The sequence below is a fragment of the Phyllostomus discolor genome, chromosome 5, assembly GCF_004126475.2.
Source record: "Phyllostomus discolor isolate MPI-MPIP mPhyDis1 chromosome 5, mPhyDis1.pri.v3, whole genome shotgun sequence".
In the NCBI taxonomy this organism is placed as follows: domain Eukaryota; kingdom Metazoa; phylum Chordata; class Mammalia; order Chiroptera; family Phyllostomidae; genus Phyllostomus; species Phyllostomus discolor.
This window is the reverse complement of record NC_040907.2, coordinates 18,536,080-18,549,903: the sequence shown is the minus strand read 5'-3', so window position 1 is coordinate 18,549,903 and position 13,824 is coordinate 18,536,080. Positions and strand designations below refer to the sequence as shown.

At 36.9% G+C, this 13,824-nt stretch overlaps 1 protein-coding gene across 22 annotated transcripts in view; it reads right to left on the bottom strand.

Moving 5' to 3' along the window:
* Window positions 1–13,824, bottom strand: part of EPB41 (erythrocyte membrane protein band 4.1) — a 166,235-nt gene that overhangs the window by 84,941 nt on the left and 67,470 nt on the right. For 21 of the 22 annotated variants that reach the window (XM_028511607.2, XM_036025631.1, XM_028511608.2 and 18 more), the window contains 3 exons: window positions 7,125–7,602; window positions 2,911–3,123; window positions 460–564 (listed from right to left, as the gene is read on the bottom strand). In XM_028511607.2, the coding sequence (XP_028367408.1) occupies window positions 460–564; window positions 2,911–3,123; window positions 7,125–7,595 (789 nt within the window). In that variant the 5' untranslated portion in view covers window positions 7,596–7,602. Of the gene's footprint in view, window positions 1–459; window positions 565–2,910; window positions 3,124–7,124; window positions 7,603–13,824 lie in introns of those variants that run through there. The other variant, XM_036025637.1, reaches the window with a different exon arrangement.

Sequence of the window (13,824 nt, the reverse complement as noted above, 5' to 3'; positions counted from 1 at the left end):
TGGGACTTCATTCTCTTTTACTTTCAAATATATTATAGGTACTCTCGAATTATAAGTACATATCATATTATAAGTTACTCTCAAATTATCAGTATATATCATAATTATCCTATCATTACAATATTGATAGAACCATCCACTTAACAAACATTTACTATGAACCTCCTCCATTTAGATCAAATACTAATTGTATAACACATAAAGTTATAGAGATATGCTTGCTAGTCAGGACATCATAGCTCCGTACTTTCCCTGTCTTTTAAAAATAAACAGTAGATACTTTCATGATGAAGGAACATACCGGCAATGATTTTTTTTCTTTAAAATGTTCCTTCTAGAGAAACAACAATAACTCTGAGTGCATTGTGGCTTGGAGAGGCAGGCATAAATACATTCTTAACAACCAAAGAATCAAAGCAATCCTTTTTCAGCCTCTTACATTACCAGCAGTGTCCTCACCTTGGAGGTTTCATTATCCCAAATGGCTAGACCAAAGTAGTCTTCTTCCAACAGATTGAGGTGCTCACACACTCGCTTGAGCAAATCTTGTCCTTTTGCATGTTTCTGCGAAGATATGCATACTTTAGTTAAGGTTTCCTTTTATTCCTGTATTCGTCACCAAATAAAATAAATTTCATTTTCCAATTTCCTCTTTTACCTTTGGTCACCAACACTTTCAAATGTGAGTTACAAAAATCTCATTTCATTATTTGTAAACAAATACACAACACACTTACAGTGGCTTGGAAACAGTGCTCTAATTCGAAGCAAAATTCCACCTTCCCTCCATCTACCGCCACACCCTCACCTGCATCCTGAACACAGCATGCTTTACTGTCTGGTGCAGTATTTCCTGAAGCTCACTATGGGCTGCTGTGGCTCGTCAGGACCACCTGGATTAACTGAATCAACTGTTGACACTGACAGGTATTAATGGCTTTGAAAATCATTAAACTCACTATCATTCTCAGACCAGATGTCCCAAAAGAATGAACTATGTCTCAAGTCTGTTCAATCCCTTTCAGAAAAATGTATAAAATGTAAAATTCTAGATACTCTGCCTATATGAACTACTGCAGTCGCTCTTTCAGTTGTGCTACAAGTCATTTTCTTAATGTCCCTTTACCTAGAAAATAAACCACTACCAATTGTAAACCACTACCAGGTACTTGCATTCCTGTCTATGGAGAGGAAATGCCCTAACTTAGGAGCTAAAATTTAGAGACAAAAAATCCTGGCTCATCCATACACTAGCGAAACAACCTGAGTCTATTCAATTACTACTTCTGAACATTAGCTTTCATTTTTACACCTGTCCTATTTATTGACTGGAATATTTGAAAAGAAAATCAAATATGCTAGTCAACGCCTTCTGAGAAACATTTTTAAAATATAAAAAAATTAGAAATAATCTTTTGGAACACATATGATACATGACGTGTCCTTTTCCCCATGAGCTGAGTTATTTTTAATAACTATTAGTAATTCACATAGATACGAATTCACTTTCAAACTTAACCCATTTATATTACATCATTTTCTCACCTATGTTTTCACTCTAAATGACGGAGATGATTTGGGAATTCTGCACGTATAGGTCCCTACTCCCTTGTGATAATTTCAAATCGAGAAGTTAAGTGACAGCTATTTTTGTCAAAGCTCATTTGAAGGCAAATTCTGAACTGTTATGGGGCTATTTTTGATCTTTTATTAATCATATTAAAATGAATCTTCAACATTTTACCACAAAAATAATGTGTTTGACCAAATAATGTCTGACTGCTATACATTCTACTAGGTGTAGTATGAAATATGCAGAACATGTACTTATAGCTTTTCTAAAACCCAAAATATTCTGAATTCTCAAACATATCTGCCTCCAAGTATTTCAGATATAAGGGGCCCATATCTGGATCTTGGTCTGAATGGGAAGAATGAGCGTGGAATAGCTTTCTTCATCTCTAAACTAACTCATGGTGAGGACTAGGGCATACCATAGGTCCATAGGTCTCCTCTAGTTACCCTGTAGAGTAGGTATTTTCAAAGTTCAACAGTTTATTTTTCTGGATTTATTTTTTAAAACTTAGAGAGGGAATACCTATTAATAAATATATTTTAGACTATTTGTGCTTTGATATATTTGCATTTGCACACAAATAATTCAATTCAGAAATAATTGGTTACAAACCTAAGATACAAGTGTATATGAATTGTTTTATTAGTAAAAGCTATTATTAACAATGCTCACAATTGCTTTATACCAAGCATATAATTGACAATTACTGCTCTAGTTAAAAAAAAATACCTAACAGGTTTTAAAGGATTTTAACTTGTATTGAAAGAGCAAAAGAATAATTAAATAACATATTTTTATTCAATCTTGATTCAATTCTTTATTCTTTCAGAAAATAATAGAGAATTTTAAGAAATGGCATTACTTGAATTAAAATTTTTATATCCTATTTCATGGGGATAAAGAAATACATTAAGTAAACTAAAGCTTATTAAGATTTAGACAGCAGAAATGAACAGATAGTAATTTTTTTTGACAAATACAATTATGGGGATAACTGCATCTAATACCAGAAATTGAGGCTATCCTAGGAAATTTGTCACGGAAGGTTACTCTACAAATAACAAACCTATTTTTTTCAACAGAATTGTTTTTGAATCATAAAAGTAACACAGGCTCAATTCACAAGATTTGACAGATGCAGAAAAAAACTGAAGAAAACAGACTCACTCACAATCCTTCCATACCTCTCCCTCCAGAAGAATCACTGTTAACATTTCAGCCCTTAGAAAATGGTTGTTGCACTGGGTCTTACCTCAGGCCATGGCACCCCTCACCCAACCCTACATGAAATAAGTTGTAAGACTTCTAACCACTGAAACTGAAACAGCACTTACTTCCACAACGCATTCATAAACTGTGTCATCCAACAAAGAAATTTTGCAATGCATGTTTCTGTGTCTTCTGATCGACTTATGGGAAGCTTTTATTTCTCTTTCTGCTTTTGATTCAGGACTTTCTTCTTTCGCTTCTGTTTTAGAGCACTCTTCCACTCCTCCTTCTTCCTTAGTTTCAAAATCTGGATCTTCTCTCTGTTCTTCCTGAGCAGGCTACGTATACATGACATCGCCAAGTCAGTAATACAAGCATTTCCCAAAACATTCTATATACACTTCTACCTATAATAATGCTTCCAACAAAAGCACTAACTGAAGAAAAGAAATTGTTGAAACAAATATATGTGATATTAAGTTTATTTTTCTATAAAAGATATTAGTTTCCCAAAAGATCTACAGACTATATTCTTAAAACTTCATAATAGAAGGTAGAATCCCATCTTTCAAATCAATAAATGAAGGTTTCGAGTAAACTAGAGGACACAAATCTGCTGTTTTCAGCATTATATATTCCTACCTATGCCATTATATATTTTTAAAGTCTATCAAAACTTTAACATCTCTGTGCCATGCTCCTCAATTTTAGCAAGGAGGCCTAATGAATTGTAAAATGAGATGTGATTTGTCACATATCCTAAATTTTGTGAATGGTTAAGAGGAGTTTGGGGACCAATTTTAGAGCATAAAGCAACATATATAGTAGGCTAACAACTGTAACTACTAATTAACTGATACTAGGTATCAATCATGATAAATGAGAAGATCCAGAGAAGCAAGAGACAGATTGAAACCTGGGTCTCCTAGGACCTAAACTGTTATGGGGCTATTTTTAATCTTTATCCATCTTAGAATGAATCTTCATATAGTTTACATTTACATCCCAAAGTTACACAGGTAAGTGGAATGACATTTTGGCAGACTTTTACTTCCAGCAAAACAAAAATGCTGAAAGATTCTTAACTAAACCTCACTAACTCTTTTCTTTCAAAAAGAATACATGACTGACATTTAGGAAAAAGGATTTCATTACGTGACTCCTGTATTAAATTTTGGAAGAGGTCTGAAAGGCTCCTTTCCAATCTTCATGACCCTCTTAAAATGCAACCTCTTCGGAGGGGTCTTTTTTTTTTTAAGGTTTTTACTTATTTATTTATTTTTAGAGAGGGGGAAGGGAGGGACAAAGAGAGGGAGAGAAACATCAATGTGTGGTTGCCTCTCACGCCCCCAACTGGGGACCTGGCCCGCAACCCAGGCATGTGCCCTGACTGGGAATCGAACCGGTGATGCTTTGGTTCACAGCCTGCACTCAATCCACTGAGCTATACCAGCCAGGGCCAGAAGGGTCTTCATTGGCTATCCTATATATCCTATTCTTCACATCAGTACCCTGTGTTTTACCTTCCTAACATTAAATATGATAAACAATTATTTTGTATTTACTACTTTTTTGTCTCCTCTGTTAAGACTATAAAGTACTTGAGAGTAGGAAATCATGTTTGATTTATAAAAATAAAGCAAACATTTACATAACAATTACAATAGGCCACTTATTGTAAAAGCATTACTCATATGAACACATTTTTATTCTCATAATAACCTCTAGAAAGGACACTACTATTATCCCCATTTGACAGATAAGAAGCTGGGGCCAGAGAAGGTCAAGCAACTTGCCTAAGATCATAGTTAATAAGTCACATGTCAGTCTGGCTCCAAAATTCACGATCTCAAACCTCTTCACCATATTGTAGTTTTTACTTAACAATGTATATTCAACTTAGGGCCTGGTAAACATAGTAGGTTTTCAATAAACATTTGTTTCATGAATAAATAAATATTAAAAACTGACACATGGCATCCAAAAAAATCCAAGGCATTCTAGGTGAAAACTGTAAGGCAAACTCAGTTTTTTAAAAAATCCTGGAGAGAAAAGGCCCACTCAAATGAAATTCTCCTACAGCCTTTATTCACAAGGTCTGAGCCACAACGGGTTGACTTTAAACACTAGCTTCCAAAAAGCCCCAAAACAGTTTCCTCCTTTAAACAATATCCCCTTGAGCCCTGGCTGGCATGGCTCAGTGGATTGAGCACAGGCTGTGAACCAAAGCATTGCAGGTTCGATTCCCAGTCAGGGCACATGCCTGGGTTGCAGGCCATGGCCCCCAGCAACCGCACATTGATGTTTCTCTCTCTCTTTCTCCCTCCCTTCCCTCTTTAAAAATAAATAAATAAAATCTTTAAAAATTAAAAAAAAATCCCCTTGAAATTTTGTTATTTTGTTTCTTTTTCTTTATCTGTAGTCAAATACCTGCACACGATTTATCCCAACTCAGAATTAATGAAGTTTCAATGAATGAGATTTTAGTTAAATCTAGAATTGTGTCCTTCATCTGTTTCAACTTCAGTACAAATGCTACGATCTTCAGTCAAAATAAACCAATTCTGAGTCAAATGCTAACTAAAATGAGATCCGGATTTTTTCCCTACATAAAGCAGAGGACAAAAAAAAACAGTTAAAAACCTCCTGAAAGTACCAGGCTTCCTGAAAGATGATATAATTTAGCTCTTTTGGTATTCTCTTTTTTAAAAAATGTTTAAGATTTTATTATTTATTTAGTTAGTTGGTTAGTTTTAGAGAGGGAAAGGGAAGGAGAAAGAGACAGAGAGAAACATCAATGTGTGGAAACATCGCATGCCCCCCACTGGGGACCTGGCCCACAACCCAGGCATGTGTCTTGACTGGGAATCGAACCTGCAATGCTTTGGTTCACAGCCTGTGCTCAATCCACTGAGCCATACCAGCCAGGGCTCTTTTGGTATTCTTAAAATAAAATTAATGATATTAAGATATGTAGAGTTTCTTTGCCTTTACTGTTCACATTTATTCAATGAATAACAACTAACGTCTATTGATGTTACTATATGCCAGACAATGCCTTAAGAGCTTTATATGTTTACCTCTTCACTCCTCATAATTACCAAATGAGGCGAATACTATTACCCTCCCTGCATGAGGAGGGAACGGATAAAGCCAGTGTCACTTCTCTATGATTTGAACGCTCCAGTCCGATTCCAAAGCCTGCATCCTTATCTGTTACACTGTGCAGTAAATCTTGCTTTCAATCTTGTTTCACTAATAGCAAGAATGTAACTACAACTTTATCCTAAATTTTCCTCTTAGGACCTTTAAAATACAATATTTCTAAAGATGCATGTAATACTTTTAAGAAATTCTAATAAAATCATACAGCCCAAACCTGAAACCTATGATAGAAATACATAGGACTTCTACTTTTACTATGCAGATAATGCTCACATGCTTCAGGAATAAAAAGACTGAAAATTTCCCCACATTTTTTGGACAGATGAACAAATTCACAGCTCGTGTTTAAGTTTCACTACACTGTAACACAGTTAAGCCTTCAAATTACTATATATTACAATGGTGATGTAAAGAGCTAGACATCCTCATCTGTTTCTTACGTTCTGTGATAATGTGGTCTCGTTGGAGAGCAAGACAAAAATAAGGCAGGCACGGCTCAAATCTTCCCATGCCTCTGGACGGCCTGAGTCTGTCACGTAGCTTCTATGAGACTGCCATAGAAGAATCGTGTCTGCTGATAACTATCCCACGCCTAATAATCCCAACAAAACGAACTCTAAACCACCTGAATCCTTTTTTCCTTTGTATTAAAAATATGAACTTGTTCCACTATTACAGTAAAATGATACATAGGCTGAATAAAACCATGTGATAAATTCTTTTTTCACTTTCTTGTCTTTGATTTATACTATATAAGTATCTTTTTAAAAATCAAATTTCCATGGACTACATTGTTTTATTTTTAAAATTTTATTTTTCAACTACAGTTTACACTCAGTATTATTTTGCATTAGTTTCAGGTGTACAGCCTAGTGGTTAGACAATTACATACTTTACAAAGGGATCCCCTCGATATTTCAAGTACTCACCTGGCACCATACATAGTGATTACATTATCGTATGTAATATACAATATATCCCCTATGCTGCGCTTTACGTCCCCATGACCACATTAATTTCTTTAGAGCAGCAACTCCAAACCTTCATGTTACTTATCACGATCAATGCCAAGTCAACTGGCTAGTGAGGAACAAAACCAGAGGTTCTTACATGAAAAGTAAGGTGTGGAACCTGCCTTCATTATACCCTCCTCCCACGCGTCTGCACCCCTTACCTGTGTTTCCGCGCTGCTTAATGAGTGAAGGTCCAAGGATGGGTCTGTTTTGAGTTCAGGTTCGGGGGCTGCAATGGGGGCCTTTAAAATGATCTCTTCATCAAGACTGGTGGCAAATTCTGCTTCTTTCTGACCTCCTTCACCTTTCTCTTTAGCTGGCTCTACCTCTTTGCCTTCTTCCTCCGAGACCTGAGATTTAGGCCTCTTGAGAAAGGAGGAGAAGAGCCGTGACAGGCCCCTGTTCTCCGAGGTCCGCTCCTTGTTCTTGGTCAAGTCTTCACGCGTGGGAGTGTCTCCATTAGATGTCTTCAGCTTCTGCTCACACGGATGCTCTCCCTCGGCTGCTGCTTGGGAAGCCTCTTCCCGCTGAGTCTCTCGCTGGCCTGAGTTCGTAGCTCCCTCGCCCTCTTCCTTCTGTTGTTGGTGTTGTGAATTTTCAGCCTCGGCCACTAAACTCTTCTCTGTTGTCATGATGTTGCTATTAAAAAGAAGTTGGGAAAGGAGGCCTCATAAGCACAACACATGACCGTAGGCAAAACCCCAAATCAGGTCAAGTGGGCCAAAATGACTATATTTAGGTATTTAATCACCACTAGACAATACTCCAGTCCATTAAACATGAGGCTTTCCATTAAAGCCCAGAAATGTTTACCTACACATCCTGAATAAATTATTAATGCCTTGACTTGCTAAAGATATGCACATAGAGAAACTGGCTTAAAATAGAATCCCCTGAGGTCACCTTAGTGAAATGTATCCTATTTTAAATTCAATGCTCAGAACTGTACATAGCAAGTACAGTTTTATCCTGCATTAAAAAGGGATATTTGTATAATGTCCTCTGAGGGTGCAAGGTTTGCAGGAATTACTCCTTCATACCCCAAAAGATAATGACATTAAAGGTTCTCCAACTCTTTATTGTTTTTTCCCCTATATTTCTTAGAATGCATAGACATCTGTATTAAAAACAGAAAATTCAGAATTCTGATCATTTATGAAAACTGACAATAGCAATGACAAATATACAGTTAAAAGAATCACAAAAAATTCCTTACATCTTCATCTTGCAATACTAAATTATAGGCTTTTGAAGAAGTATCCTACTTTATTTTTTAAGTTTGTTTATTTGTTTATTTATTTATAGGAGATGGAAGGGAGAAAGAGAGGGAGGGAAACATTGATGCAAGAGAGAAACAACGATTGGTTGCCTCTCACACGTGCCCTGACTGGGGACCGAACCTGCAACCCAGGAATGTGCCTGGACTGGAAATTCAACCAGCAACGTTTCACTTTGTGAGGTCACACAACCAACTGAGCCACACCAGTCAGGGCCCGCTTTAAGTTCTTTAAGACCTTTTTTCTTTCTAATAAATATAATTTTGAATGCTCAGCATTTTTAAGAGTAGGCACTTAAACTCTTAAAATGTAGAGAAATAATGGAGAAAAACAAAGAAACAAAATAGAGAAGAAAATGTAGTAAGCAAACAACGCAATCGTAGGAGAGAAGAAGGTAGGCTGTAGACCTCACATATTTCAAATCTGTTGGTTTCTAGCCTCTTGATCTCAAAACAAAACAGCCAAAGAGCATTGTCACACCTTGTTTACTAAAGAACAGCCAACACGCAAGGGAACTTCTGAGACACTAGCCAATAAAGCTCTCTGATTCACTGTTAAACATGAAAGGACTCCATGTGAAAAGCAGCATTTACATTGTCTTTACATTTGCTCCATACTATCTATCTATCTATCTATTTATTTATTTATGTGTTAAAGATCTTATTTATTCATTTTTAGAGAGGGAAGGGAGGGAGAAAGAGAGAGAAACATCAAGGTGCGGTTGCTGGGGGCTGTGGCCTGCATCCCAGGCATGTGCCCTGACTGGGAATTGAACCTGCGATGCTTTGGTTCACAGCCTGCGCTCTATCCACTGAGCTATGCCAGCCAGGGCTATTTATTCATTTTTAAAGAGAGGGGAAGGGAAGGAGAAAGAGAGGGAGAGAAACATCAGTGTGTGGTTGCCTCTCACGTGGCCCCCACTGGGGAACTGACCTGCAACCCAGGCATGTGCCCTGACTGGGAATTGAACCAGCAACCCTTTGGTTTGCAGCCCTAGCTCAATCCACTGAGCTACACCAGTCAGGGTTGCTCCATACTATTTAGATGAAGTAATTTTATTTGGGTGTTAACAATCCAAATTAATTCATTATATTTAGCCCATTCCCTTCTCAGGCCTTTGCACTTGCTGTTCTCTCTACTCAAGATGGTCTCCTCCTGGCTATTTGAAAGCTGTTCCTTTTCTCATCATCACTGTCTCTGCTCTGCTATCACTTCCTTAGAAAGGTCTCCCCCACACATCCTGTCCAAAGTAGCGGCCCTTACTCCTCCAGATGGCCTCGCACCACTGCTGCACTTACTACAATCTGTAATTATCCTGTTAACTTAATTGTTTACTGGTTTATTGCCCTCTCCCTTTCTCTCTCCCCAGCCAAAATTTAAGTTCCACGGCAAATGAAGACCTGGCACATTACAGGTCTTCATTAAAGTTTGGTGAATCAATGAATTTCAACGGAATATACCTGACAAGTACAAACTACAAAGGCATTCTCTAAGTTTATTTAAGCAAGTTTATTCAAATGCATGATACTCATTCATTCAACAAATCCTCATCAAGCACCTAGCACAGGTGCTCTGTCAGGCGCTCAGGGTGCAAGAGTGAACAAAACAAAACAAGTAAGGTCTATGCCATTATGGAGTTTATATTCTTGAATCAACTTTAACCAGTATGAAAAAATTCAAGGGAAATCTTATTTACAATATGAGCAAAATCTAAATGGTTGTGTATAAATGGAACAAAGCAGTAAAAAGAGAAAGAAATTAATTTTATTGAGCACTAGTTCTGTGTCAGGTCCCATATCGGGGCATTATCGACATTATATCAAATCAGCCTTTCAGTGAGCCTGAAGGGGAAAGAGGAATCTCTAGTCTTACAGCTGAAGAAACCTGAAACTCCAAAAGCAACTTGCCCAAGGTCACACTGTTAGTAGGTGGCAAACCAACTACTTTTAAGTGGCACTGAACTGAATAAAGGTATATTAAAAGGAAAAGCCTTTCTGTTGGCCCTTACTCCTAATCTGCTCAAATTATTTTAAGTGTTAAAAATATTTTAAGTAATAAAATTTTTTACTGAAGCACATTTTTTAATCTCATTTACTAGTCATCAAACTTACTCTGCACTAATAAAATAAGCAATCCAGTCTTTATAAACACTACTGAAAGTATTTACCACCCAATATGCATTATTAATTTGTTACCGCTAAGTGAGATATACTTGTATTTAAATTTAAAAAAATAAAAATTTTCAATTCCTCCTTACATTAGAAGTAGGCAATTGATTTTTCCAAAATTCTTTTTCTTTAATCTCTAAATAATCAAATGTGACCCCGAAAGAAAATCTAGATATTAACTCATCAGTTATCCTAAAAGAGTAATAACTTGATGTGAGAGCGCCAATTTCTTCACACTTCCTTTGCAAAAACAGAGGACAAGCTGAAGGTCTAGCACTCTTTCCACAGGTTTCAGATACGACTTTACCATCACCTTGCTGAAGAGGCAGACACCACTTCTATCGTAACATCTTCCTACACAACGGTTTACAACGAGGTCTCTCATAAAGACCTGTAAGAAACTACAAATTATTTGTGAAAATTTTAGCAGATACGAAAATCGCTTAAACCTCATTTTCTAACAGTCTTTTACTTGTATCTTTCAGTAAATAAACAGTAACAGTATTTATGTTTTGTTTTACAATTTTTCTGATAAATTTAAAAATAGAAAAGATCTCCTAAGGAGACTCCTATAATTGCTCTCCCTTAAAGGGGTGTCTTATCTCTAAGAAAGTAAGTTGAATGAGTCTAGGAACCCAACTGTTAAACAAAAACACCCAGAGAGTCACAGTCCATATGCTAAATGTGTTTGCTAAACTTTAATGTGTATCCGACCGTCTAGCAATGTTGTTAAAATACAGATTCTGACTCAGCAGAGCTGGAACAGGGCCTGAGACTCTGGGATTCCAACAAACTCTCAGATGTTGCCCACGCTGCTGGCCCACTGACCATATTTTGAGTAGCGAGGCAGAGAAAATCACTATTACTTTGGGAACATACTCAAAATGCCTAAGAAACAAAGATGGTAAAGTGGAATATGAACAATGAGAAATACTTGACACAATAAATGCTAAACAAGTGCTTGATGAGTTAATGAACAAAGCGAAGAATGCAACATATTATTAAATGTGGAAGCTACACCATTAACATTTTTTTAGAACTCATCTGGTGCATAATCAAAAATTAACTGAAATTGTTAACCACAGGGCTGTGCAAATTCCAGGTTACCCGTGCATGTAGCCATGGCCCTTGCCCAGTTATTATTCTTGCTGTCTCCATTGATGTGATCTCTTTGCCACATTTCGGAAGAAATGATCAAGACATGAATAAAGAATTAGAGAACAGCATCTATCAGAGCTAACTCAATACATTTTTCCACATAATTGGACATATGTAAAAAAAAACTGAACACAAGAACAAACGAGAACACAATATAAGGAATAGGCACACAAGCAGAAGGGCAAAAGAATTCTTTTGCAACATACTGCAACCAGCTTCAGGTAATATCATAAATGCAAGAAAACAGACAATGCAGCATTCAGCAGAGGCCACAATTCAGTCTATGCAAGGAAAGGTAGATAAAACATAAATTATTAAGGATGGTTTTATGCATGTTCTTTCCAGCTTTGCACATGAGCAGTGATGTAAGGAAGACCCACAAAAACAAAGGTGGGGTGGGGCAAGAAAATACAAAATGAAAACAAAAAACTGGGCAAGTATCTCTGGTTAGCTCTGAGGCTGATCAGAATTAAGCAAATAAATAGAAAAAAGAAAGATTCTATGAGCTATTTACGAAAAAGCTCAAACTAATCCTGACAAATCTGTTACACATGCAGCCAAATTCTTCACATTACAAATGACAGAATGGGGAACCAGAGGAAAAGATAAAAAGAAGTCAAGCAGTAAAAAACAGGATAAATGTTCAGGAACGACTATAAGGACACATGGAAAAAACCAAGGAGGGGGGTGGAAGCAAGGGAGAGAGGTGAGTTTGGCTGGGGTGGGGGGGCCTAGTGGGGGGGAATGCAGACAACTGTAAGTGAACAATAAAATAATTAATTTTTAAAAAAAACAGGGTAAATGCTTACAAATAGACCTTTCCCCTATAAATAATACTATTTTTCATTCTGGACAAAATCCAAAGGAAGTATCTGTTTATGTAATGTCAGAAAGAGGTCTTGTGATTTTTTAAAAAAATCAGCACAGCACTGAAGACAAAGTAATGAGTTCCCATTCCATTTCAATCCTAACCCTCCAAACCCCGGGAATTATACCGCAGCTCGTATCAAAGATACACTTGTGTTAACAGTGTGCATCTGTTGACTTCGGGCAAATCAGATCTCTAACAACCTGATACGGGGAAGACTGCAAGTGCTGGGTGCTATCTTTCATCTTTTTTGTGTCTCCTTCTAACATTAGCACAGTCAGTACTCCACTAATGCTTCTTGGGTGAAAAACTTTGCAAAAAGCACCATTAAAAAAATCCCCCTTACAATCATCATTTAGGAATAAAGTTTAATGATTTGATTATTAGTAATACTATTCAAATTAGCTCACTGAATACCGATTCCATGTTTATTGGGTACTACATATAAGGTGTTGGCTCAGCTCGTGGAGAGGGGCTTAGAAAGGATAATATACAATTCTTAAGGAGATAAGACACAGGGTGGGGCAAAAGCAGGTTTATAGTTGTGAGTACATGGAACAGCTTATTCTTGTATTATTATTTATTAATTATTGCATTATTTTCCGTGTGAACAAATGTGAACCTATTTTTGCCTCACCTGGTATACAGATAACTAAACCACAAGGTAGTACCGGGTGCTTAATTTGACGAGTCCTCATGAATGGAACCAATTAAGCATTAAAAAAAAGTAGAAAGAACTTGCAGCTAGAGCAGCGATTTTCAACCAGTGTGCCATAACACCTGATAAATAGTCAGGGGACTGACCCTCTTTTCCCTGAGATTCTCAAATAAAAAATGACAACAGTTAACACGACAATAGCCGTCCGGTGTGAATGAATCAAAACTACACTTAATGTTTTTTGTCAAAAAATATTTTTTATTGTGTCACAGAATTTTAGTAATTAGTTTATATGTGCCATGAGATGAAAAAGGTTGAAAATCGCTAAACTAGAGTGATCACAAAAGGCCATATTGAAAAGATGGTTTTAAAGTTAGGCTTTGAAAGATGAGTGTAAGATATCAATAGAAACTTGAAGTGCAGAGGGTACATGGAATTCCAGATAAGGGAACTGGAATACTGTAGATATTCGGGAACTAGTAAGTGGTCAAGACTAGTTGGAATAGAGCTACAAAAGTAGGAAGTAAGGTTATGAATAGAGTTACCATTTAATATTAATTGTAGGTGGCAGGGCTGGGTGAAGGAGGTGACGGGATTAAGGAAAGAAACCTCAGACAATAGTGTGGAGATTACTGTAAGAGGGAGAGGAGGTTGGGGGGATGAGAAGAAGTATGGAGGGAAGAAAAAATTCTAACAAATAATAATAGTAGCCAGCATTCATTGAGCACCTAC